This window comes from Heloderma suspectum, chromosome 4 (genome assembly GCF_057233095.1).
Source record: "Heloderma suspectum isolate Gila_16-S chromosome 4, 16-S_ref, whole genome shotgun sequence".
Taxonomy (NCBI): domain Eukaryota; kingdom Metazoa; phylum Chordata; class Lepidosauria; order Squamata; family Helodermatidae; genus Heloderma; species Heloderma suspectum.
This window is the reverse complement of record NC_139461.1, coordinates 136,466,716-136,493,123: the sequence shown is the minus strand read 5'-3', so window position 1 is coordinate 136,493,123 and position 26,408 is coordinate 136,466,716. Positions and strand designations below refer to the sequence as shown.

Below are 26,408 nucleotides of genomic sequence, written 5' to 3'. Positions count from 1 at the left end.
TCCCAGAGCCAGGTTTGCCACCTCTATGAGATTTGCCACCTACATTAGCCTATTTTATGTGGAATAGTTTATCATGATATTACAGCCCTTTTAAACCGCAGTGCTTCTTCTAGTGGGTGTCCTTACCAGTGTTTCCACTATAAGTTAATATGATTGGCATTCCTCTTTTTCCTGATAAATTGACAAATCCTCGTCTTCTCTAGATTCCTCTATTATCTTTCGGTGCTGATTTAGTGTCCCTTATTCTGTTCTTTTCTCAATTCTGCTTAGGAAGTCAAGAAATCACCGGGATAACAGGCAAGCATGGCCTTGATGTACAAAATGAAACAGGACAAAGGCTAATAGAGTTTTGCCAAGAGAACACGCTGGTCATAGCAAACACTCTTTTCCAACAGCACAAGAGGCGACTCTACACATGGACATCACCAGAGGGTCAATATCGAAATCAGATTGATTATGTCCTTTGCAGCCAAAGATGGAGAAGCTCTATACAGTCGGTAAAAACAAGACCTGGAGCTGACTGTGGCTCAGATCATGAGCTGCTTCTTGCAAAATTTCGGCTTAAATTGAAGAATGTAGGGAAAACCACTAAACCATTCAGGTATGACCTAAATCATATCCCGCATGAATATACAGTGGAGGTGAGGAATAGATTTCAGGGATTAGACCTGATAGAAAGAGTGCCTGAAGAACTATGGACAGAGGTCCGTAACATTGTTCAGGAGGCAGCAACTCAATCCATCCCAAAGAAAAAGAAATGCAAGAAAGCCAAGTGGCTGTCTGATGAGGCTTTACAAGTAGCTGAGGAAAGAATGGAAGCAAAAAGCAAGGGAGAAAGGGGAAGATATATCCAACTGAATGCAGAGTTCCAGAGAATAGCAAGGAGAGACAAGAAGGCCTTCTTAAAGGAACAATGCAAAGAAATCGAAGAAAACAACAGAATGGGAAAGACTAGAGATCTCTTCAAGAAAATCGGAGATCTCAAGGGAACATTTTGTGCAAAGACGGGCATGATAAAGGACAAAGAAGGCAGGGACCTAACAGAAGCAGATGAGATTAAGAAGAGGTGGAAAGAGTACACAGAAGAACTATACAGGAAAGATCTGAATGTCCCTGATAGCCATGATAGTGCGGTCACTGAACTTGAGCCAGACATCCTCGAGAGTGAAGTCAAGTGGGCCTTAGGAAGCATTAGTAACAACAAAGCTAGCGGAGATGACAGTATTCCAGCTGAGCTATTTAAAATCCTAAAAGACAATGCTGTTAAAGTGCTGCACTCAATATGCCAACACATTTGGAACACTCAACAGTGGCCACAAGACTGGAAAAGGTCAGTTTACATTCCAATTCCAAAGAAGGGCAACGCCAAAGAGTGTTCAAACTACCGTACAATTGCGCTCATTTCACATGCCAGCAAGATTATGCTCAAAATCCTACAAGCTAGGCTTCAGCAGTATGCGAACTGAGAACTACCGGAAGTACAAGCTGGGTTTCGAAGAGGCAGAGGAACTAGAGATCAAATCGCCAACATTCGCTGGATCATGGAGAAAGCAAGAGAATTCCAGAAAAACGTCTATTTCTGCTTCATTGACTACGCTAAAGCCTTTGATTGTGTGGATCACAACAAACTTTGGCAAATTCTGAAAGAGATGGGGGTACCAGACCACCTTACCTGTCTCCTGAGAAACCTGTACGAGGGTCAAGAAGCAACAGTAAGAACCAGACATGGAACAACCGATTGGTTCAAAATGGGGAAAGGAGTACGACAAGGCTGCATATTTTCACCCTGCTTATTTAACTTATATGCAGAGTACATCATGAGAAACGCCGGGTTGGATGAATCACAGGTCGGAATTAAGATTGCTGGGAGAATTATCAACAACCTCAGATACGCAGATGATACCACCCTAATGGCAGAAAGCGAAGAAGATCTAAAGAGCCTCTTGATGAGGGTGAAAGAGGAGAGTGCAAAAGCTGGTTTGAAACTCAACATTAAACAAACAAAGATCATGGCATCTGGCCCCATCACTTCCTGGCATATGGAAGGGGAAGAAATGGAAGCAGTGACAGATGTTATTTTCTTGGGCTCCAAGATCACCGCAGACGGTGACTGTAGCCATGAAATTAAAAGACGCTTGCTCCTTGAGAGGAAAGCTATGGCAAACCTAGACAGCATAGTAAGAAGCAGAGACATCACCTTGCCGACAAAGGTCCGTCTAATCAAAGCTATGGTTTTCCCAGTAGTAACGTATGGCTGTGAGAGCTGGACTATAAGGAAGGCTGAGCGCTGAAGAATTGATGCTTTCGAACTGTGGTGCTGGAGAAGACTCTTACGAGTGCCCTGGACTGCAAGGAGGTCCAATCAGTCCATCCTAAAGGAAATCAACCCTGAGTGCTCATTGGAAGGACAGATATTGAAGCTGAAGCTCAAATATTTTGGCCACCTAATGAGAAGAGAAAACTCTCTGGAAAAGACTCTGATGCTGGGAAAGACTGAGGGCAAAAGGAGAAGGGGACGGCAGAGGATGAGATGGCTAGATAGCATCACTGATGCAATGAATATAGACTTGAGCACTCTCTGGAAGAGAGCGCAGGACAGGAAGGCCTGGCGTGCTATGGTCCATGGGGTCACAAAGAGTCGGACACGACTGAACGACTGAACAACAACATTCTGTTCTTTTCTCAATTCTGCTTCAAAGTAATTATCAATGGCCACTTTCCCATTTATTTACTCTATTCCACCTTACATTAAAAGAAAGGAGACAACTGAAACCAATGAAGCAAATAACGATGAGGCGTTTAAACAAAAATTCAGTACTTTTGCTTACATTGCCACTAGTTATGGATTTACTCCATATCACAGAATAAGTTCAATGCAGTTAAGTGCCTTAATACTGAGAATGCATGGCATAGTAGAGTTGGATTTGTTTTCATTAAGTATACATATTACTATAACATACAGATATCATAATTACTTTTTTAACATAAAGATTATTATAATTTTTAAAAGGATACTCAATTTTTTCCTCTGATGATTTACAGAATGCCTTACATATCAATCTTTAATACATTATTCTGGAGTAACTTCTCTTTAAACCAATGGGACTCACTTTTAAGTATTGTGTTTGGGATTAGGATATAAGACTGCAATCCTCCAACTTACTCTGTTTTTTTCTGGTGAGAGTTACACTGAGACAGACATTCTGCTCCTCAGATTGTTTTATCTTTCACAAATAATAATCAGTCCACACATAGATAATTACTTCTGCGGAGCAATTTCCAATTTAATGCAACCATAGCACTAGCCCAAATCCAGCAATGGTGGATTGATTACTGTATATACTCAATGTAGAAAAGGGGGAGGCTCATTAAAGGGAGGTTCAGTTTGTTTCTTAATTCTTAATTGCAGCACCTCCCTCTTGTCAGTGCAGTAGTGAAACTGACTTGGCTAGATTCTGAGCAGTTTCTAGCTAGTCAATTTTACTCACTGTCAGGTTCCCCGAACCCCCCAGCGCACATGCTCAGGCAATCTGACACCAAACACACAAATCAGTGAGATTTCTTTCTTGCAGGAAATCCCATGGCAAAAGATTAATGGTTACACTCTTCAGAAATCATATAGCTGATGGTCAGTAGTTATAGGCTCTATGTAATCCAGAACAGTCCAAAGCTAAACACTACTACTGTGTCTGAATTCCTTGTCAATGTGGTTTCCCTGGCACCATCTCCACGGTTCTGAACACAAGGGAAGGGACTCGGGATTCCTGGCATATCTAACCCAGGATATCCTTACATGGGCTGGTTCCAATCCCAGACAAGGAATGGGAATGATTCCTGGAATGAGCCCTCAGGCAATGAAGGGATAAATTCTTGAAAGGCTTACACAAAACTACACCCACAGAGAGTCCAACTTTGAATCTTTTGTTGATAACTCCAGGCTACATGGTCAAGGCCTATCAAGATCAAGGGAAGGGTAAACTCAGACATGCAAGGAGTTCTGTGCCACCGCTTTTGCATTGATAGCTCCACACTGCATGCATCCAGGAAGAGGAAAGTCCAAGTCATAGATCAAACCCAGCCTGCTAATACACTGAGATGACTACAAACAAAGACACACAATCCACAGCAAATGAGAGTTGAAGTCTATGAAAAGTCTCACAGTACTTTTCATGGCAAGTCTTTAGCAATCCAAAGTTCCCATTAAGGCAGAGTCCATGGGCAGAGTGACTCCAAAGCCCAGACAATGATGGATCCAAACAGAGAAGGCTTTGGGCAATGAAGACGAGATGTTCCTAGCAAAGGGTCTTCGTCCTTGCATTAAACAGGAATACATGACTGTTAAGACACCCCCTCCAGATCCCTTGACAGACAAGGGCCTTTAGCCTTTCAGCAAGGCCCCTGCCTAACAGGGCATCACTGCTCACCCCTCCAACCTGAGCGACTCTTCTGCAAACTGCACCCCACCTCTGTCAGGTTCTCATGGACAGCTTCCAGCCTCCCTGCCTGCCAAGGCCAGGCTAGCAGGTGGACAGGGAGTTGAGTGACTGCCCCGGCTCGGCCCAGAGAACACTGACGGAGATAAGCTCACAGAGATTCTGACATTCCAGAGGCTGAATAGGCCCAAGCCCTTCCAGGCTACTTCTACTCAAATCTTAGCTACGACCTACAAGGCTCACTGCAGTGCTGATGCTGGGCCCTGACACTCATAAAAGAAAATTGAGAGAGAGAGAAAAAAAGAACATATTCTGAAATGTCAGAACACTGGTGAATGAATGGGTAACGTGTCCTTGCTCTTTTTGATTTTTTTAAAGAGCTAAATGAGTGCTCACATGGATATGTACTAATTTTTAATAAACAACAAGAACAATTACTAAAATCATTCCAAAAAAGGCTCCAGGCGTAAGGGAGTGGGAGTGGACACTATTCAGTAGCAGCCCCAGCAGTCACATCAACATGATCACATGTGTATTTCATCAGTGCCAGTCGAGCTTTTGGGAGGTAATTTTGACTTTTCCAGGAAACAGCTTGAACCCCCCCACCCCTCAAAACACATTTTAGCAGCAACTAGGGCAGAATACAAAAAAAAAATGGACAATGACACCTTAATAATGATACCTCCAAATTCTGAAAAGCTTCAAGAATACAAACGAAAAGTGGCGCTCACAATTTCTAGGTTCTGTTTACAGTGTTAAATCAACCCATTCACTCAAGTCACATTTACCTGAGCAAATTAAACATTCCAGGTTAATTTACTAGAAACTGAAAGTATCACGATATCAAAGAACTTAATTTTTGATAATGAAATGAATTACCTTAAAAATTCACTCCATATGCTCACTGAGAAACTTGCATCTCCTCAGATTTCCAAAAATTGTACACGGCACCTAATGCACTAATGTCTAGTTTTGCTGAGGAGCCCAGAAAATAAAAAGATAGCAAGATAGCATTAAGAGTTTAGATTTGTATGCCCTACTTCTTATCAGCAGGAATTTGCAGTGAAGGGATAAAGTGTCAGTCAACTGGAATAGCTTCTGCTTCCTACCAGGGAACCTTTATCTCCTACGACTTTCAGCCAGTCCTTAAGGGCTAATGTAATAAACATGAAAACTATAATCTACTGTTCAGCATCCAAGCAACGTACAACCTAAAGATAGATAATGACAGAGATGTGGGCAATAAAGCCATAAGTCTCATAGATAGAGGGGTGGGGTGGGGGTGAAGGAAGCTCAACCCATTAACAGACAAATTCAATCACCCTTGCTTAGATTTCCTGTGCAAAATTGGATGTTATATGAAAAAGGAAAGAGCCTTCACACATTCAGCTATGTCAGTTAAAGTCTACAGGCAGTGTGGCAGCCAAATCGCATTCATCTTTATGTTAACCTTGGCCCACATATGCATGCATTCATTCCAGCATGTATACACTGGATACATATTATCTCTTTCTCTCTCACTCTCTATCTACATACATACATACATATTTAGATAGACACACACAAACATACACACACACATTGATTTTAAAGTGTAAAAATTTCATACTTCTGAGACATGCCCATTAAAATTAATGGCCTTATGTTTACACTAGACATTAGGTCAATGCCAGAAAGTGAGACAATGTCAGAGGACTGGTGAGTGGGCACAATCCCACCACCCCTCTGTACACTGATTTTATCCACATTACCAGTTCAGTGAAATTTGCACAGTGAACTCGTTCATATATACTTCCCTCCCATAGCAGCCACTGGAGCTTACATGGTGCTTACATAGTGCTACAGATAGGAGTTGGATCCAAACTTAAATCATACTTAGAGTAGACCCACTGAAATTAATGGGGTGTAAGTTAGCCATGGCTAAATTATGTCTCACTGAACTACATCCAACATCATGGGAGGAGAAGTCTGCTTGCACAACGGGACTTCATCTTCCTATCCTCTGCCTGCACTTCCTCCAAATCTGCTCTGGAGGGTCCCCTGAACCTCAGGAGTAGATTTGGGGAGCATGCAGAGGGAAGGGGAATCTATTCCATGTTGTTGTTGTTACTGCCACTTATTTTTTTTTCTACTGCCCAATTTGCTTCTTAAACTACCTAAGTAGTTGCACCCACCTTGAGCTTTTTGACACTTGTGCAGGGGTCATTAGAGAAACTCTCTGTGTCTGAGATTTCAATATCTTCACCATACAGGACACCAGTCAGATCATTCCGTACCTGTCACAGAATGAAAGAAAAGCGAAATAAATGTGTTGGTATCCACCACTGAAAATTTCACTGTCTTGCACCACCACAACCTACTAAATCATCATTCAGTACAAGTGTTATATTAAGTAATATGAAGGGTGGGAGTAGGAATTTCCCAGCAAGCATTCTGGAAATGAAACTGTAATTTAGATGCCATGCTGCAAGTAATTGGTTATGCAGCCAAGCCAGTCTATACAACTATACCACTCCTCTTCAATCTGCAAGAGCCAGGTTTACTCCTAAAACCGATTAACCCTAAAACACTAATCCTGAATCTGTAACACACAATAGGAAACTGGGGTCTTATCATGTGAATATTCTTTCTACACATTCCTCATGTTTTCTCTCCACATTTCTAATGTAACCAAACTCAAATCAATTCAATGATCAAAAAACCTGCCAGTTTAAGACCAGAATTAAAGCTATGTCATGTTGGCTCAAGCTCCACAAAGCCAGTAAATTGGAAGCTTAGGCGGATGCCTTAACAGACGTGCCCCATGATCAGTAATGAAGTTGTGCAATGTCACAAATTGTGCTTGCTTACAACTTACCCTCCATGCACCCATGCTTTTCCTTAATCTTTCAGGTGGGGAGGATGGATTGCCTAGGACCAGCAAAGATACCCCATGTTGCCCTGGTCATTTATATATTTATTTATTTAATTAGATTTATTAGCCGCCCATCTGGCCAGCTACCCTAGGCAGCGTACAATACAAATAACAACACAAAATACAACAAATTTACATAATCAACTGAACAAAACAACATTGCTCTAAAAAACCCTAATCCACCCCAAATGCCTGCTTGAATAGCCAGGTTTTCAAAGCCCAGCGGAAGCTCATCAAAGAGGGGGCATGGTGGTGGTCACTAGGGAAGGAATTCCACAGAGTAGGGGCCACCACAGAAAAGGCCTTCTCCCTAGCCCTCACCAGCCTAGCTGTCCTGGCTGATGGGACAGACAGAAGGCCTTCCAAGGCCAATCTCATTGAGCGGCGTCCTTGGTCTTGTTGGAGGCACTCCTTAAGATAGACTGGGCTGGAACCATATAGGATTTTAAAGGTCAATGCCAACACCTTGAACTGGGCCCAGAAAACAACTGGTAACCAGTGCAACTCCTTCAGCACTGGAGTGATGTGGTCTTGCCAACAGCTGCATGTAATCAGGCTGGCTGCCACATTCTACACCAGCTGCAACTTCCAAATTATCTTCAAGGGTAACCCCACATAGAGCGCATTACAGTAGTCTAGGCAAGAGGAGCCCAGGGCATGAACTATTGAGGGGAGCAGATGGTTAGGGAGGTAAGGGTGCAGCCGCCGTATCAGATGGAGTTGGTACCGTGCCGCCTGGCTCATGGCCGACACCTGAGCCTCCATGGACAGCTGGGAGTCTAAATTGACCCCCGGGCTGCGGACCTGGTCCTTCAGGGGAAGCCGCACCCTGTTCAACATCAGGTCAACATCCCCCAACCTCCCCTTGTCTCCCACCAAAAGTACTTCGGTTTTGTCGGGGTTCAGTTTCAGTTTAGTCCTTTCCATCCAGCCACTCACTGACTCCAGACATGAGGATTTAAATGAGAGGTAGAGTTGGATGTCATGCGCATATTGGTGACGCTGTACCCCAAAGCTCCTGATGATAGTCCCCAGCTGCTTCACATAGATGTTAAATAACATCGGGGAGAGAATTGAACCCTGTGGCACCCTGCAAGTGAGCAGCCAAGGGTCTGAAGTCTCCTCCCCCAGAGCTACCCTCTGGTACCTGCCAGAGAGGAAGGAACGAAACCACCATAATACTGTGGCCCTTATGCCCAACCCCTCCAGGCGGTCCAGAAGGATACCGTGGTCGACAGTATCAAAAGACACTGAGAGATCAAGGAGAACAAGGAAGAAGCATTTGCCCCTACCCAGAGCCCTCCCCATATCATCTACCAAGGTGATCAGGGCTGTTTCTGTCCCATGCCCAAGCCTGAAGCCTAACTGAAATAGATCCAGATAATCGGCTTCTTCCAAGTGTGCCTGCAACTGCAACGCCACCACCCACTCAAATCACCTTGCCCCAAAATGGCAGGTTCGAGACCGGGCAAAAGTTGTTCAAGTCTTGGGGATCCAAGACTTCTTCAATAGTGGTCTTATCACTGCCTCCTTGAGGGCTGATGGCATTACTCCCTCCTCGAGGGAGGCATTCACCACCACCTTGATCCCCTCCCTAAGACTCTCCCAGCAACTCATAATGAGCCAAGATGGGCAAGGATCAAGTAAGCAGGTGGTTGGCCGTAAAGATCAAAGCACCTTGTCCACTTCCTCAGAAGGAAGAAGCTGGAACTGATCCCACACAACCAGTCTGTAACTGGTCGTCCCTCGTTCACTAACTGTATCCACAGCACATGGAATAGCACTCCTGATCCAGTTGATTTTATCCGCAAAGTGCTTTGCAAACTCATCACAGGAGGCCTCAGAATGCTCCATTGGTTCCAGAACAACTGGACCGACCAGGTTCCTGACCACTTGGAACAGCCACCTGGGACTCTGCGGACATGATAGAGGCAGCATAAAAAGTCTTTTTTGCTGCTCTTATCACCATGTGGTAGGCTGAAGCTACAGCTCTAACCCATGTCCAATTGTCTTCAGAGCAAGATTTCCTCCACTGGCGCTCTAGTTGTCTCACCTCCCACTTCAGAGCTTGCACCCATGGGGTGAACCATGGTGCAATCTGAGCTCTGTCTCAGAGCCACCCAATCCAATGCCCCAGTGATTGCAGCATCCCAGCCATCCACCAGGGTCTCGACCAAGTGGCCGTTTGCATGCTCCAAAGAATCCCCAAGCGCAGTCAGGAATCCATTTGGATCCATAAGACGCCTGGGGCAGATCATCTTAATGGGAATCCTCCTGTGAGCCAACCCATGCCTGTTTGTTGCTTGTAAGGAGTTGACTGGGTATATAGAGGGTAACAGTCAGCTAGGTATCCTTGACCGGACACATTATTAAATGGAGTGCCACACATTGAGTACACAATTTATTACTTTCTATCCAACTCTCCTTCCCAAAGAACTTAAGAGTGGACTATTATCCACACCCCAACCAAGAGTTAGTCCAAGAGATACTGACTTGACCAAGACCTCCCATCAAACCTGGGTTCCCACTTCCAAACCAAGTATTTAGGCACTGCCCTACTCTTGCTTTCTCAAATCTATATGATCTGCCAGGGCAGATGGCTGAATGTGTTTGTGAATGTATACTCCTAAATGGCCTTTGATTTTATGGAAGGGTACAGACAACAACAACAACAACCTGATTGTTCCCTGAAAAATCCCTGAATTGATTGAACTTTCTTGCTAGATTACATTGGTTTCTGTGCAAACTCATTTTAAAAATATAATTCTTGCCACAGCTGCATCTTTTCAGCAGATATATTCCTCTACCACCCCACTTCAGTGTCTGTGTTTATTCACTGAGGTTTATATTACCCATATAGCTCCCTATATAGATAGAGTCAGCTACCTTATGGTCCAAAGTTTTGGGGAAGCCAAAGTTTATTACTGGAGCAGTAACAGCAGGACAAACTAATTAATTCATTACTATGCACTGTGATGCAATAGAGATACTTCCACAATTCCTTCAACTTAGAATCAAACACTTGGCTTTGGAATCAAAAGATAAATAGTACACAGTCAACCTTCTGAAAACTAGCCAGACAAGTAAAGATGCTATGATTTTTGAAAGCAACAAGAAATAACAAGAAAATTGGAGAATGAAGCATTTGCAAAGAGCAGAAAGAGGCAAAGAATAGCTAAGGGGTTGAAAATCTGGGCAGAGAGGAAAAAACATATTTTTAAGCAGAGGCACATGACAAGAGATTAGAGGCCAAGTACTGGTTCTGTTAATATATTTTTCATCCTATAAATATTTTAGGATAAAGGGCCCTAGCTTACAAGGAGGGGAAGGAGACATTTCTCTCCAGCATAGCAGATTCGCACCTCAGTTTGTCTGTCCAATGCTCCTTGGGCAGCTACCATGCACAATTCTATTCCATCATTTCCATTGTTCCAGAATCAATTCTATTTGGTGCTTTTGAATTCTGATTCCCAACTGACATTGGATCCAAAAAAAGCACACTCAGCAAGCAAATCTATTAACATACAATGGTAAATTCACCAGAGATCCTGCCACTGTCCCTCTACCACCATAAAACTGACAGGGCATTTTCTGACATCACTCTAGGAGTGACTATCAGAAGGATGGCCCAAAACATAACACACCTCATTAAAGAGATGTTGTTCATTGTGTGGCTTTTGAGATATTGTCACTATTTAGTTACAGCAATAATAAGCCCCCTACCCAGGAACACATGCAGCACCACAACATCTTGAAAATATCAATGTCTGCAAGTGACCATAAGTATAAAAACACATGATAATTCTTTTTCTCTTACTATCATAGAATCATAGAATAGTAGGGTTGGAAGGGGCCTACAAGACCATCGAGTCCAACCCCCTGCTCAATGCAGGAATCCAAGTCAGAGCATCCCTGACAAATAGCTGTCCAGCCTCGTCTTGAAGGCCTCCAGTGTGGGAGAGCCCACCACCTCCCCAGGTAATTGGTTCCATTGTTGTATTGCTCTTACAGTCAGGAAGTTTTTCCTGATGTTCAGCCAGAATCTGGCTTCCTGTAACTTGAGCCCATTATTCCGTGTCCTGCACTCTGGGATGATCAAGAAGAGATCCTGACCTTCTTCTCTGTGACAACCTTTCAAGTACTTGAAGAGCGCTATCATCTCTCCCCTCAGTCTTCTCTTCTCAAGGCTAAACATGCCCAGTTCTTTCAGTCTCTCTTCATAGGGCTTTGTTTCCAGTCCCCTGATCATCTTTGTTGCCCTCCTCTGAACCCTCTCCAGTTTGTCTGCATCCTTCTTCAAGTGTGGTGCCCAGAACTGGACACAGTACTCCAGATGAGGCCTAACCAGTGCTGAGTAGAGGGGAACTAGTACTTCCCAGGATTTGGAAGCTATGCTTCTATTAATGCAGCCCAAAATAGCATTTGCCTTGTTTGCAGCCACATCACATTGTTGGCTCACATTCAGCTTGTGATCGACAACAATTCCAAGATCCTTCTCGCTTGTAGTGTGGTTGAGCCACGTATCCCCCATCTTGTAACTGTGCATTTGGTTTCTTTTTCCTAGGTGCAGAACTTGGCATTTATCCCTATTAAATGTCATTCTGTTGTTTTCTGCCCAGCGCTCCAGTCTATCCAGATCACTTTGAATTTTGTTTCTGTCTTCCGAAGTATTAGCTATCCCACTCAATTTTGTGTCATCTGCAAATTTGATCAGCATTCCCTGCACCTCCTCCTCCAAGTCATTAATACAAATGTTGAAGAGCACTGGGCCCAGGACTGAGCCCTGCGGTACCCCACTCGTTACCTCTCCCCAGTTTGAGAAGGTCCCATTGATAAGGACTCTTTGAGTCCGATTCTGTAGCCTGTACTAGACAGGGAACTACTTTTTTATATCCCACCAAAGGCGGAAAAGGCAGAAAAAATTCCAAAACAGAACATTTTTCTTATTTTTCCACAGAAAATTTTTCATTTCATAAGTTCATTAATAACGACGAATGAGATACCAACTGCAAATACAATAGCAGGCAAGCTTGGAACTTTCAACGTTGTAGCTGACTGGTTGTCAGCATATCCTGCACAGTTCTTTAGGCTGCTAAAATGTATTAGGGTGTCAACCATTTTCAGTACCTTTGTTTTTTTCTTAAATTTAAGCAATATAAGGGGAAGGACATGCAATTGTCTTTAAATTTTTACAATTTTCACAATAACTCTGAGAGTTAGGCTAAACTGAGAACTTCTCTGATTATGTCGAGATTTTGAACATGGTTCTCCCCTAAGCCCAGTCCTCCATCCAGTGCTTCACTTGGCCGTTAACGTAATAATATTATATTAGTATAATTAATTTCAACGTGTCTCACTTTTTGATAACTTGCTAATAATTAGCCTGCATAACGATTCCACATGAAAGCTAAAGCATTTATACAACAGTTCTAAGCTAAAATCCACAATTCCAGTAACATTTCCTGTTTCATCTTATTACCATTGAGTTTTTCCCCAATGAACTAAAGCTCCATGTAAGTACTGCTGAATAAATCCTTTGTTTTGTGTGTGTATGTGTTTGTATGTATGTTGTGGGGGGACATAATCCCACCAGATGTTGATCATCAGGGATTCATAATGAATGTGAACTGGACAGAACAGATGGTTTGTAAAATCAGAATTTGGCTGAGTTTTTCCTCATTTAATGATTCCTATGTAATGTCCCTTTTTTTTTTGTTTGAAATGGAAAAAGATATTCTGCTAGATTTCATAGTTAAATATGAGGAAATCATAAAAACAATAAACATCTAAAACCATCATGCTTCCTTAAAAAAAATAGCTGCAATGCATACCCATGTGAGAGGAAGGGATTATAGTTTCTGGGATTAATAAAGAAGTATGTCAGCAGAAAGGTTGTTTTAAATCTAAAATTGTAGCAAATAATTTTCTATTTTCATGAAAGTGATTTTCTAGTTACAGTACATTATGAAGGCCTCATACTACAAGCACAGGCTGCTGCCTATGTGCAAAGAGTTAGGATATAAAAATGGAAATGCTGTTTCAGATTTTCATTTTATTACAAAAAAAGGAAGCATTGACGTCACAAGATTGCAAAGCAGTAACTAGAGACAAAGGATGGAACAGCACATGAAGATATAGGAGAGCCCAAAATGAACAGAACAGAAGAAGTAACAAGAAAGAGCTGGAGTTTAAAAAAATCTCAACAGAAGAAAATGCCATACAAGGGGAAAGAAGTACATAAACAGGAGATGTGAAGTTTTTAAAGGGTAAAATAAAAAAGTAAGAAGGATACAATAAAATATTTATTTGCATGAGATACCATTAGAACTATCAGCATTACACAGGTTACGGAAATGGGAAAGATTTTGGAAGAAACTGTTCATATCATTTACAATGAAATCTACAGATACTGAATTGATACCATAAATTAAAACCCTTTTAGTCCATCAGTACTGATGCTGTACAATACTAGACACACCACTTCTAAATACAGGGATCAGTTTTGAGCTTAGCATTTTTATTTTTCTCTGACAGGAAGTGCCTTTGAAGTTTTATCTGATAACATCTTTGAAGTTCAGTGTTCTGTTTAAAGAACAACCTGTAAACTAGATAGACATGGGAAAATAATCTGAAATAACAGACCAGACATCCAGTCACTGGCGTCCTACTTAAGCCACATGATCTCTTGCCTACAGCTAAACCCTATAATACAGTGGCAGTTACCCTACTCTGCTGAGAGCAAGGACTCAACAACTGGCATTCTTGACCATCCAATACACACTACATGCGGTAAGAAAAACAAAACAGACTAATAAGGCCAGACAAACTGATATCTACAGACCTGTTTATTTTAATTTATTTTATTTTACTTTAGAAAACTCAAACCAGCTTACATGTGGATCCCAGTGGGCAGTGATCAGGCATTGCATTAACAACTCCTTGGCTTTACTTTTTCAATAAGAATGCTTCTACTGCAGGAGAGGCCTAATACAAAATGCTAATTATTGTCTTAATCTAAAAAGCCCCCTTTGGATATGTTGCAAGGGCTAGATATGACACAGTGGCTAGTATGTTTAGACTGAACCTGTGACATGGGTTAAAATCCACATTTAGCCACAAAGCTTAGCAAGTGGCCTTTAGCTCACTCTTCCAGGGCATTCTGGGATCAGGGAGCTCCAACCCTGGTATGCTTGAGACGAGAGGAAAAGGCAGACAGCTCCATTCACTACACAGTCTGATCTCCTTGCTGGCTTCCTCTTTGACAAACACTGTAGTTGGTGTGCTCTGACATTAACACTCCTTGGAAAAAGGCAGGATGGCGTGTCTGACCCTGACATGCATGGGAAAAGGGATCTAGCAAGAAATTACTAATCTCAGGGATTCTAACATGTAATAATTACAGAGACACTCACTACGTAATTTTTTTTTTGGGGGGGGGAGAAAGAACCAGTCATCCAATGCCAAGATCCCAGGCAATCCTGCAATTACAGAGACACTCACTACATAATTTTTTTTGGGGGGTGGGGAGAAAGAACCAGTGATCCAATGCCAAGATCCCAGGCAATCCTGAAAGAAGACACAGAAGGTGCGAGATCATTGATGGGTAAGGCCATGGTTTCAGCACACTGGACAGCTCCCTGGATGATAGATGGGAGCGGAATTTGAAGCTGAAACCAAGGAATTAAGATTTTCTTCATTAGATCCTAGTAATCTCCTTTACTACATGAAACCACACTGTAACACCTTTCTTTTTTAACCCCCAGTATTTCACTAAATAATATAAAATAAAATAGAACTTCACAATGCTAAAAATAGTATTTAACTGGTGACAAAGTCTGCAACAGAAACTTACCATAATGAATCAGTCAATAGAAATTGCTCTAACACTTGGCTACTTATTTTTCAAAATTGCCCTTTCACAAAAGCTAATGGCCACAACTAGACTTTATATGCAGAAACAAGTAAAATTACCTGAAAGCCCTTTTTCAACAGGAAAAGCCCATTCCAAAGGGGGAATTGGGCAAAGAGGGGGGAATTGGGTGAAGAGGGAGGAATTGGTCTCACCCAGCTGTATCCACTTGGGTATCTGGTAGTGCATCAGCACAGACTCAAGGGTTGGTGAGCAGAGGTTGCTGTGGTCTATAGGGATTCCCTCTCTACATCCAGGTTTCCTGTCTGCCTGAGTGGCAGTTTTGAGTGCTTGTATCTGGTGTTGGGAACCCAGGAAGTGTTGGGGGTTCTGCTGATATACCACCCACTCCACTGCCCAGCAATCTCCCTACCTGAGCTGACAAAGATAGTCTTGGATTTGGTGCTGAGGACTCCCAGGATGATTGTCCTGTAGTACCTCAACATCCATGCCAAGGATGTTCAATCTGGTACAGCTCAAGACTTCATGGACACCATGATAACCATGGGGCTGTCCCAACATGTCATTGGCCCAACACATGTAGCAGGTCACACTTTGGATTTGGTTTTCTCAGTTGGGCAGGAAGACAGTGACCTGAACGTGGGGGATTTAACATTTACCCCTTTGTCATGGTGAGATCACTACCTGTTCAGGTTTAGATTTTCAGCATCTTTTCCCCTACGCAAGAGTGGAGGACCTATTAGAATGGTCTGCCCCAAGAAACAAATGGAGCTTAGTGGCTTTGAAAGGGCTCAGGAGATTTTCTATTGGTATGACTGGTGCTCCTGTCAAAACCCTGGTCACTCTTTTGGACATGGAATTGACCAGGGCGGTTGACACAATTGTGCCCAAGGGCCCTCGGCCCCACGGCAGAGCCAAATTAGCTCCTGGGTACACCTTGGAGCTGAGGGCAATGACGCAAGTGGAACATCAGCTGGAATGCAAGTAGAAAAAGACTCGTTCTGAATGCAACCAAACATGGATTACAGCTTACTATCAAGCCTACTGGGTGGTAGTGAGGATGGCAAAGAAGTTATTTTCCACCTTCATTGCATCTTCACAACTTTGTCCAGCAGAGCTGTTATGGATGGTGAAGAAATTATTGCAATATGACCCTGACATGGAATTGGTCACACCCTTAACAGCTCACTGTGATAAATTCACACAACACTTCGGAGATTAAAAAAAAGCTCATATCCAGCATGACTTGGACTCCACTATTAGTGTGGTTCCATTAATGGAGATACCCAGAGCACCATCTGGTCTATCTGTAGTGGATAAGTTTCAGTGGTTGAGGCATGAGGATGCCTAATCCAAGTGAGGCAGTGGATGTCCTGAATCAGTGCCTGAGCTGGGTAATGGACTGGATGAGGGCCAACAACCTGAATTTCCATTTCCATCTACGTGGCATCACTTTCACCCTTCACTCTGTCACAACTGTGCAGCATTTCAGCTTCAAATTATCTTCTGCTGGGATACAGTCACAATTTACTGCGGGCTTCCCTAACAGACTTCATCATGCTTTTTGCCATTGTATTTTAATGCGTAGCTATGCAGTCCTGTGAGTGTGGGAATGCAACATTTCAGTGGCTGTTTTGTATTTTAGGGGTTCTGTTGTGTCCGTCCGTCCCTCATTAGGTAAAAAGTGGGTGTTCTGTGCTACTTCATTTCCACGCCATCTGTTTATCAGTTCCCCAGCCTGAGACTCTCACGATGGTTCGCACTCACAAGGTGTGAGCAGTGCCTACCCATCACTCCAAAATAGTGGCCAGAGCGAAGTTGGTCCTCCCCCAAGAACCTCCTGGACCTTGGGCACTGAATCCAAAAGCAACCATTGCGAAAATATGAAGTTGCAAAAATGTGCAAAAGTGTGATTAAATAAATGAAAATGCCTCTCTGTGCCTCTGTAACTGCGCAGCTGCGAAGGGACGGGGGGAGTAAAGAGGCGTCACAGAGTGATGCAAGCACTACGCATGCCTACAACATGCCCACTGCAAAATGTGAAGTCAGTTTGGAGAAGGGGCAGATGGCTCGCAACCTTGGAAACCTGCAGCAAATGAAAAACATCGCAGCAAAATACCTCCTTGGAAATCAGCATTTTCTGGGAGAAAACCACGGATGGCTGTGAAGTGGCGACTGCATCGTCTGTCCCAAAGGACCTTGACTCCCAGCCACCCTGGAGTAAAAGGCTCATGTAGATGGGGCCCCAGTCAACTTGGAGATACTGTTAGCGGGTGGTTCATCTGCCAAGGTGAGTGTTTGGGGGCACAGGGAGGATGCACTCCTCCTGAAAGATCAGGGATACAGCTTGGGGTGCTCCTAGATCCATCATTATCACTTGAGGCCCGGGTGGCCTTGGTTGCCAGGAGCCCCTTTTATCAGCCTAGGTTGATATACCAGCTGCGACCCTATCTGTACAGAGATAGCCTGGTGACAGTTTTCCATGCTCAGGTAACCTCTTGGTTGGATTACTGCAATCCACTGGATGTGGGGGTACCTTTGAAGACAGTTCAGAAGCTAGTTCAAAACAGAGCTGCTAGGTTACTAACTGGGACTGGCTAATATGATCGTGTGATTCCAGTGCTTTATCAGCTGCACTGACTTCCAGTCTATTTCTAAGCTCAATTCAAAGTGTTGGTGTTCACTTTTAAAGCCCTCAACGGTTTGGGGCTTGAATATTTAAAGGTACATCTCCTCCTGCTCAGACTCTCCTCCAAGTGCCCCCACTGAAGGAAGCTAGGTGGGTGACTACAAGAGAGAAGACCTCCTCAGTTGTGGCATCCTACTTATGGAATACTCTCCCCGAAGAGATTTGCCTAGTACCTATGCTGTTATCTTTTCGGCACCAGGCAAAGACCTTTCTTTCCCCCCAGGCATTTCAGAGACCTAATTCAAGATTTTTATGGCTGGTTATTGGGAGGATGGATGGATGAATAAATAAATAAATAAATGGGATCAGAGAAGGAGGAGAGGGGGTGCTTAACCTTTTCCCTGACTGCTGTTTTCCATCTCCAAATCACCCCTCACATGAGGTTCCAAATCTCTCTCTCTCTCTCTCTCTCTCTCTCTCTCTCTCTCACACACACACACACACACACAGCAGCCAACACTATTTAATGAAAAAAAAAAGTGTTTGTATGTGGAGAAAATGTATGTCAGGGAAAAGGTTAAGCACCCCTTCCTCCTACTTCTCTGATCCCACTTACCCCTTTGGAACTTTTCTTGTTTACAAAGCCAGGTAATATAAGAATTATCTGTGCATGATGTTTACTTGGCTTGGCTCAATTCAAATTATCTGCTAATTCTTCAGTTTAGCCAGCTATTTCATCAACCTTTACAAAGAACCTCCAAAGAGGAAACCACTCAGGAAAAATGCATTATAGTTTAGTCCTGCCCATGAATATAAGAAAAAAAGCACCTTCTGACTATTGCCACATCTTTTTACATACAAGTTCTTTCTGCAGGGAAAAGAAACCCCAGCTGCCCAAAAGCACAAGTCCAGTCACAGCGGCTTCAGTGCAGTTTGGGAGTCCATATGACCTCAGCTGGCTTCAGTGCAGGCTGGCGGAAGAGGTGCTGATATGTGGAAGGGAGGGGTTGCATTGGGCAGGGGCTTATGTCTACCAGGAAGTAACTCATTGCCTTGGGGATGGGAGTCAGCCCTGCTGCTTTGAAAGGAAGCTATTTTGATCCTGTGCTCAACAGCTGCCTGCCCCTTTAAATATTCACTGAGCACAAGTGGGGAGGGAAGCATAATAAGGCTGTTATGTATGGAAGTGCAAAAATATGCAGAGCCTTACTGATTTTAAAAGCTTCAATGATGCGGGGGGGGGGGGGCTAACCTGATTTCATGAATATCCGTATTTAACCAGAACCGCCTCACAATCCGTTTCCATGTAGATTGGCTCTAGGCTTTGCCAGCCTTTTTCAGATCTCAGTTGTCTGCAGCCCTCTACTGGGAAAACAGTTCTCTTTGTGGAAGAATACTCCAGCCAACACCTCTCACAGTGTGCAGTCTGGCCTTGCCTGTTGAGAGTATGCCCTGCCCTGCCTGCCTTGCTTGACCCAGAAAAGCCAGTAACCAGGTTTTCTGCAGCCCACTTCCCCTGAGCCTCAAGCCACATGAGAAGTTGCCATGCAATTCCAGGTGCTCTTGGATGGAACTAATTACCTAGACATATTTCAATCTGGTTTCAGGCCTGGTTACAGCATAAAAACCACTCTGTTCACTCTAATGGATTATGTACTCCAGGAGAGGGACAGGAAGAGTGTGACCCTGCTTGTTCTCTTGAATTCCACAGTGGCTTTTAATACCATCAACCATAGTATGCCAAGGCTATCTGGGTTGGGGCCACTGTACTTCAGTGCTTCTGCTTCTATCAGGACACCTGATTTCAGAAGGTGGTGCTGGGAGACTACTGCTTGCTCCCATGACATTTATACTATGGGGTCTTGCAGGGTTCCATCTTGTTTCTCATGAAACTGCTGAGTGAGATCATTCAGGGATTTGGGGTGAGACATTACCAGCTGATGACACCCAGCTATAGTAGTCAGATTCAGTGAAGTGATGAAGCTGATGAACTGGTGCTTGCAAGCAGTAACTGACTGGATAAGGGCCAATAAACTGATGCTCTGCCTAGACCCTTGGCCAGTGGGTCATCTGAAGAAACACATTCATAGTCTCTGGGGTTCCATTAGATCAAGCATTGCCACCAGAGGTTGAAGTGCCTTCCAGCAGCTTGGGCTGAAATGCCAGCTATGATCTCTCCTGGACAGAACTAGCCTCGTCACAGTTATCCAGACCCAGGCAACCTCTAGATCAGACTATTACCACAATGTATTGAATGTCCTGAAACATCAATTAGTACAATATGCTGCTGCTGCCTGGCTACAGCCCAGTCCTGGCTACATGGGTCATATCACATCTCACCCGTTCTTAAAGAAAGACACTGCTTCCTGGACACAATCAAACGTTCTGATGATTACTTATAAAGCCATAAACTGCTAACAGTTCATTTGTATTATATCCTGTTAACCACGTTGGTTTTTAGAAAAATGGAATGGAAATACACACACAAATAAATTAAAGAAACAGAATCACACCTCCTGGCTACTCTTTCAGGAGGGCAGAAATAAAAGCTTTACAGTTTAAAAAATGGGGAACATTCTGTAGAATGCAATGTCTGTAAAAGAACAAAGAGTTCCACACAAAATGAATAAGAAGCCAGGATGCTGACACATAAGAATTAAAAATGGTTCAAAGAAACTTTTATGTCAAGCACTGGAGGGAAGCCAAGCATACAGCACAGACAAAGACATGCTCCAGAAATGCAGTAATAAAGAACTCTTCATAAATGTAAAACTATAATTAGGCACCCAAAAAAGGGAATTTGAGGAGCAGCTTGCTAGACAATAGGAAAAAAGGTAAAGTACCTAAGAAGCAAGAAGTCTGCAGAATCAAGGCTGATTCATACATTACCAGAGCAGCATGGGAGCTCTTTGCATGTGGCTGGATCCCACTCCATTCCAGCATGATCTGTAGGAATTTACCTGTCTCCCCACTACTTTGGGCCAGCAACACCAGCATTACGAGTAAAGACAGGTTGCTTAACTGTAATTGTGGTTGTTTGAGTGGTCATCTGTGCATTCACACATACGGGCTCTGCACCTGCACGGAGCCTCAATTCGGAAAGCTCCTATAGCTGAGAATGTTTTGGTGGGAACCCCTCCCCCACCATCCTACCGCATATGCCTAGCGGCTTCCCACCTATTCCCTCAGTTCTATCAAGCCCCCATTGTGGTCTTGGACCCAATGGTAATCAATAACACCTCAGTATCAAGGCACATTCAATCATCGATACCAAAGTGGAGATGGTGGGTGGGCTATGTGAATGCAGAGATGACCACTCGAAGAACCACAGTTTCAGGTAAGCAACCTGTCCATCTTCTTCATGGTCTCTGTGCATCACACATGTGGGCAATTAATGAGCTCACTTACAGGCAGTGGGTCAGTGATTAGTGAAGAATGGATGACAGTACAGCCCTCCTGAAAGAGCTGTTCGCCTGGGACCATACGTCCAACCGGTAATGCCTGACAAAAGTAGATGGCCTCAACCACATCACTGCTCGACAGAGGTCTGGAATACCAGTGATACTGCCTTCGCCCTGCCTAAGTAGGCTTGAATCATTCCAGACAGCTCCAATCCAGCCAGCTTGTAAGCAAGGGCTATCATTTGCACTACCCGTGATGAAAGGCACTGTGACGATACTGGCAAACCTTTCTTCTTCCCACCGTAACAAAGAAAAAGGCAGGGCAACAGACTGAATCCCCCAGTATGAGATTTATAGAATACCAGTGCCCGGCAAACATCTAACATATGTAACCTCAACTTCAGATCTGATGCGGGAGCTGGAAAAAAGGCCGGCAGGATGATATCTTGGAAAATTGGATACTACCTTTGGTAGAGACTGAATGTCCAGTCTTAGGACTGCTTTGTCCTGATGAAAGATAAAGTAAGGTGTATCAACACAGAGGGTGGAGAACTCACTAGCTCACTAGACATCATCGGATTGTGGCGTGAAACAAAGCGGACAGCACCGGTATCCTTCTAGGTGGAGGAACATCCACATAGGTATAATGGTAATGATCCTCTCTCTCCTGTCTATGATGCCAACTGTTCCAGTGTTAAGTCCTGGGTGATAACGACCACTCGGATCGCCTATCCCAATCAGACATCAGCGAGCATGACTGGTGTCGAGAGTAGAATAATGTTGGGGATCTGGCCTCCTATCCCAAGAGTAGCCCATCGATACCAAAGAGTCCAGGGAGGCTCTGCATAAACGATCCCAAAGAGATTGAACCCAACTGACCATCTGGTCCTGTTCATGCAATGGCAATGAGTCCTGGGTCTCCCCTTCCAATGCTGAGGTAACGTAAATTGTATCAGCTATTGGTACCGAGTCTTCTGGCCTCAATGGAATTGATGAGTCCACCACAGGTGGTGGGGTCAGGAGCCTTTTAGTGGTCTTCGCTGCGGGCTCTTCTGAGTTCTTCTTTTTCTGCAAGTCATTCGACTTCGGAGCATGCACCTTTTTGGACAATTTCTTCACCACCAATACACTCAAAGACATCCCGAGTGTTAGTGGCACATCCATCTGACCTGAGGTTAGGGTAGGCACAGTAGTTGAGGAGGGCCATGGAGGGTCCATGACCTGAGCCACCTTCTGCATTGAAGCCCTCGGAGGCAGGGGAGGCAGAATTGTTGTGGCCTTAGGTGTCTCCGCAGCCTCCAGCACTCACTTCCACAGAACTGCCTGAAGATGGTCAGAATGATTACGACAAGCTTGCTTGGAGAATGCTTGATAATGCGGGCAAGACTTTACTACATGGCCTTCCCCCAAGCAAAATAAACAAAGTGAGTGTCTGTCTGAGGGTGACAGCTTGCTACCACAGTGGACACATTTTCTAAAGGGTGCCTTTAGGGCCATACGCCCTCAGGCAAAACTACAATCGCAAAGTTTGCACAAAATAAAAGGTAAAACAAATGAAAACATTAGAAAGACAGAAAATATGACAGACAGATAAAGACAGAATAAAAATGGAATAAATTCTCAGCAGTTTTGGATCAAAAATATTATCAGCAACAATGGTGGTCGAAGAAGAACTGAGGGAATAAGTGGGAACCTACTGGGCATGTGCAGTAGGACAGTGAAGGAGGTTCCTGCCAAAACTTTCTCAGCTACAGAAGCTTCCTGAATCGAGGCTCTGCACGGGCACAGAGCCTGTATATGTGATGTATGGAGATCATGAAGAACCACCACCATTTTTTGCCAGGCTCAAATGGTTCCTTTCTATAGTCATTACTGCCATAGCATGGGATGAGCCATATGGAAATGGTTCCCATGGCCACTCCAGTAATATACTTTTATAACAATCCACTCTGTATATGCGCAAAGTCCTTTGCCCTTGGTTTTTGTTACTATAATAGCCAAAAATGTTTCTTAGTGGGCACCTATGACTAGAAAATTGTTGTTTAAATGTGCAGTGATGGCTATAATCTACTGAATGCTACCCAGTTGCTTGGGTAGGGGCTAGAAGAAACAGTTTTAGAAGCAGTGTAGTAGATGAAAGAGAAACAGGTCTTGCGCTTTACAGCTGGCTCACAAGAAGGTTTATACTACTGCTTTTGGGGGAACTGATGCTGCTTTTAAAACTAGTGTAGGCCATCTGGGTGCTTGCTACCATGAGTCTCTCCACAAGGAAATTGATCTCATAAAAGGCTACCCCCTGAAAAATCCTGGGGTAGTATCCAATGCTAGTCCTACTTAGAGTAGATCCATTGAAATTATTATTATTATTATTATTATTAACATTTCTACACCCCCCAATGGCCAAAGCTCTCTGAGCAGTTTACAAAGATCAAAAACATTAAAAATACAGTATACAGAGGTTAAAAGCCATTTACATAAAAATACACAAACAGACAATATACACAAAGACAACATATATCTAAAAACAACTTCAAGCAATCAACCATAACTGTAAGACAAATCCAGGATTGAAATGAATGGCATTAAAGTTAGTCATGACTAACTTAAGATCCATTTATTTCAATGGGTCTACTCTAAGGAGGACAAACATTGGATACTACCCCTGCTTTCCAGGGAAGTGCCAAACAGTATGAAACTGGCCCTCAGAGGAGCTAGTAAACAATTTAGTAAACAATTATGAAAATAGCATTCAGATTGTTAATGGAAATCAACAATTACCTAGAGTGAGGACTATAGGTAATTGGTTTCCAAAGTACTTATCTATAGGATTTTTTTCTTCACATTACTCATTCAATAGATCAATAATAATTCTGACTGCCTTTTTTTAACTGAAGTTATAAATAAAAATGTAAATCATATTTGGAAAGCATGCTCATTTAAGAATAAGTGATAATCCAACCAGTAAATGAAGATCTGTGGCACAGGCTACACATCATCCTGGTACTGTTCCTAATTTTGGGTTGGGTGTGCATTCCCCCCACCCCTTGGGAAACTAAATATCTTTCTAAATTAGATACCCTGAAAAAAATATTGCAAAGAAGTGCCTGGAAAGACATCCTGAGGAATATAGATTGGGGATCTCCTTGAAAATAGAAGGGTGTACAGCCAGTGGTGCCAAGTTCTTCTGTTAAAAGATAGACCTGCTGGCAGGGAAGAGCTTTAATCTGTCTCTTCATGAAGCAGGCTGCACTCTTCCCACTCAAATGGCAGGTTGGTGGGTAGGCACCAGCCCTTCCACCCAAGCAGAACTACTGGTGAGGAAAGCCTACTCAGCATGCTGCTTCATACAGAGCCAGCTCCAGGTTTCAGGGGGCCTGGGTAAAGTGTCGTCTGGTAGGCTCCCTCCTCTGCCAATGGGCCTTGGCAGGCTTACCTTGCTTTGGAGGCAGGGCTCCTAGCAACACTGGCCAGCTGGGTCTAGCCACCCTTTTATTTCCCACAATGCCCCAGGGCAATTCTAGGGTTTTTTATTCATTTATTTATTACATTTCTATACTGTCCAGTAGTCTGGGCAGTTGGGAGCATTGTGGAAAGTTTAAAATGCCTGGCATGGCTTGGAGTGGTAGGACAGGGGGAAAAATGGGGGAGGCAGGGCAGATGTCAGCAATTGGGCTGTCGAGACACAGTTCCTAGGCTGCTGTTTATACATGTAGACTGCACATGTACAAGAAGACCACACCTGGGCAAGGAAAGGCAGCTTAACAGTTTGCCCCTCCTTATCTGAGGAAGAAAAGGTCAGGTGTGGTCACAGCACATCAAATTTAGCTTGATTATATTACAATAATTTTTTAAAAGAGGACAACTAGATACAAACAACTTGACAGCATCTAACCTTCATCATGCCTTTAAATGGAAACATGGGATCACTAATTTCTTAGAATGTTAACATTACTATGAAGCAGCGAGAGGCTAGGTACCAAAGTGGCAAGAAACAAAACAGAAATAAATGGTTGACTATAATATGTCTAATAGAATATATTATTTCTTAGAATTTCATTTTCATGATTATTGCAGTAATCAATCTAGTTGTCTAATAACACTGAAATCAATGAGACTTCAGCATTTAACTGTGCAGTTAAGACCTACTGCATTCAATGAAACTTAAACGCGCACTCTCTCTAATGTGTCCAATATGTTCTAGTTGAACAGTTCTAGCTCAATTAATGGATTCAACTCCAGAGTTGCTAGAAGAAGTATATGGCTAGTATTCTATAGAAAGTCAAACTAAAGAGCCGAAATGAGTTGTAACTTCTCCAAGAAAGTCACCTTATTTTAAGCTCGGCTCCAACAAAAACTATACTAAGTCCCTGAATGAATTTTCTTTTTCTGAATCCTTTTTATGATGTCTTTCCTGGAAGGCACTATAAGCCTCCTAGTTCATTGTTATATTCTATAAATACATGCTGGATACCTTCTCATTCTTCCTTTTTTAAACTGAATACCAATGTAATTAGCTGTACCACTTTTTGTAAAAAAACAACAACTATAGCTTGATAGAAAACCTCTACTATTTGACAAACTCCAGAGAGTTAGTCCATTGCAGCGAACACAACGAAGGGTTGGATCCAGAGGAGCTCTCTCCAATAGAATAGGCCTTCCTCTGATTAAGGAAGCTCCTCTGGATTCAACATGAGGAGTCTCGTGACATTTTACAGCCTAAAAGATTTACAGTGCAATCCTGTGCATGTCGACCAGAAGTAAGACTGACTTCAATTTGTGCATACAGTACGGTTGCAAAAAGTGGAGTCCATGGGCCATAGGCAGCCCCCCAAGCCTTGTCTGATGGTGCCCAGACCCAGCCATAGAAGGCTCATTCCTAAAGAGTCCCTGGAGTATGCTAGGAATCAGTGTTTGAAGGTTCTTACCACCTTCCTAAGGTGTTCTAGCAATAAGGCTTCTATGGCACAAACCATAAAGCCTATTCCTAGAGCATTTTTCCTCTCTTTTGCAGGGGAGGGGGATCAGGCTGGGTGGCTGGGGAGAAGAGGAAAGAGAGTTTCAACAGCTTGATGCTGTGATATGGAAGAGATGCTGTTGATGCTAAGGTATGAGTGGTGTGCGTGAAAACGTGACTGGTGTGTGTGTAAGAAAGAGAGTATGT

The 26,408-nt window shown here is 43.3% G+C and overlaps 1 protein-coding gene across 1 annotated transcript in view; it reads right to left on the bottom strand.

Moving 5' to 3' along the window:
• GABBR2 (gamma-aminobutyric acid type B receptor subunit 2) overlaps positions 1–26,408 on the bottom strand; it is a 447,064-nt gene that overhangs the window by 297,684 nt on the left and 122,972 nt on the right. The window contains exon 4 of the mRNA XM_084850624.1: positions 6,608–6,709. Coding sequence (XP_084706750.1) covers positions 6,608–6,709 — 102 coding nt within the window. The remainder of the gene's footprint in view (positions 1–6,607; positions 6,710–26,408) is intronic.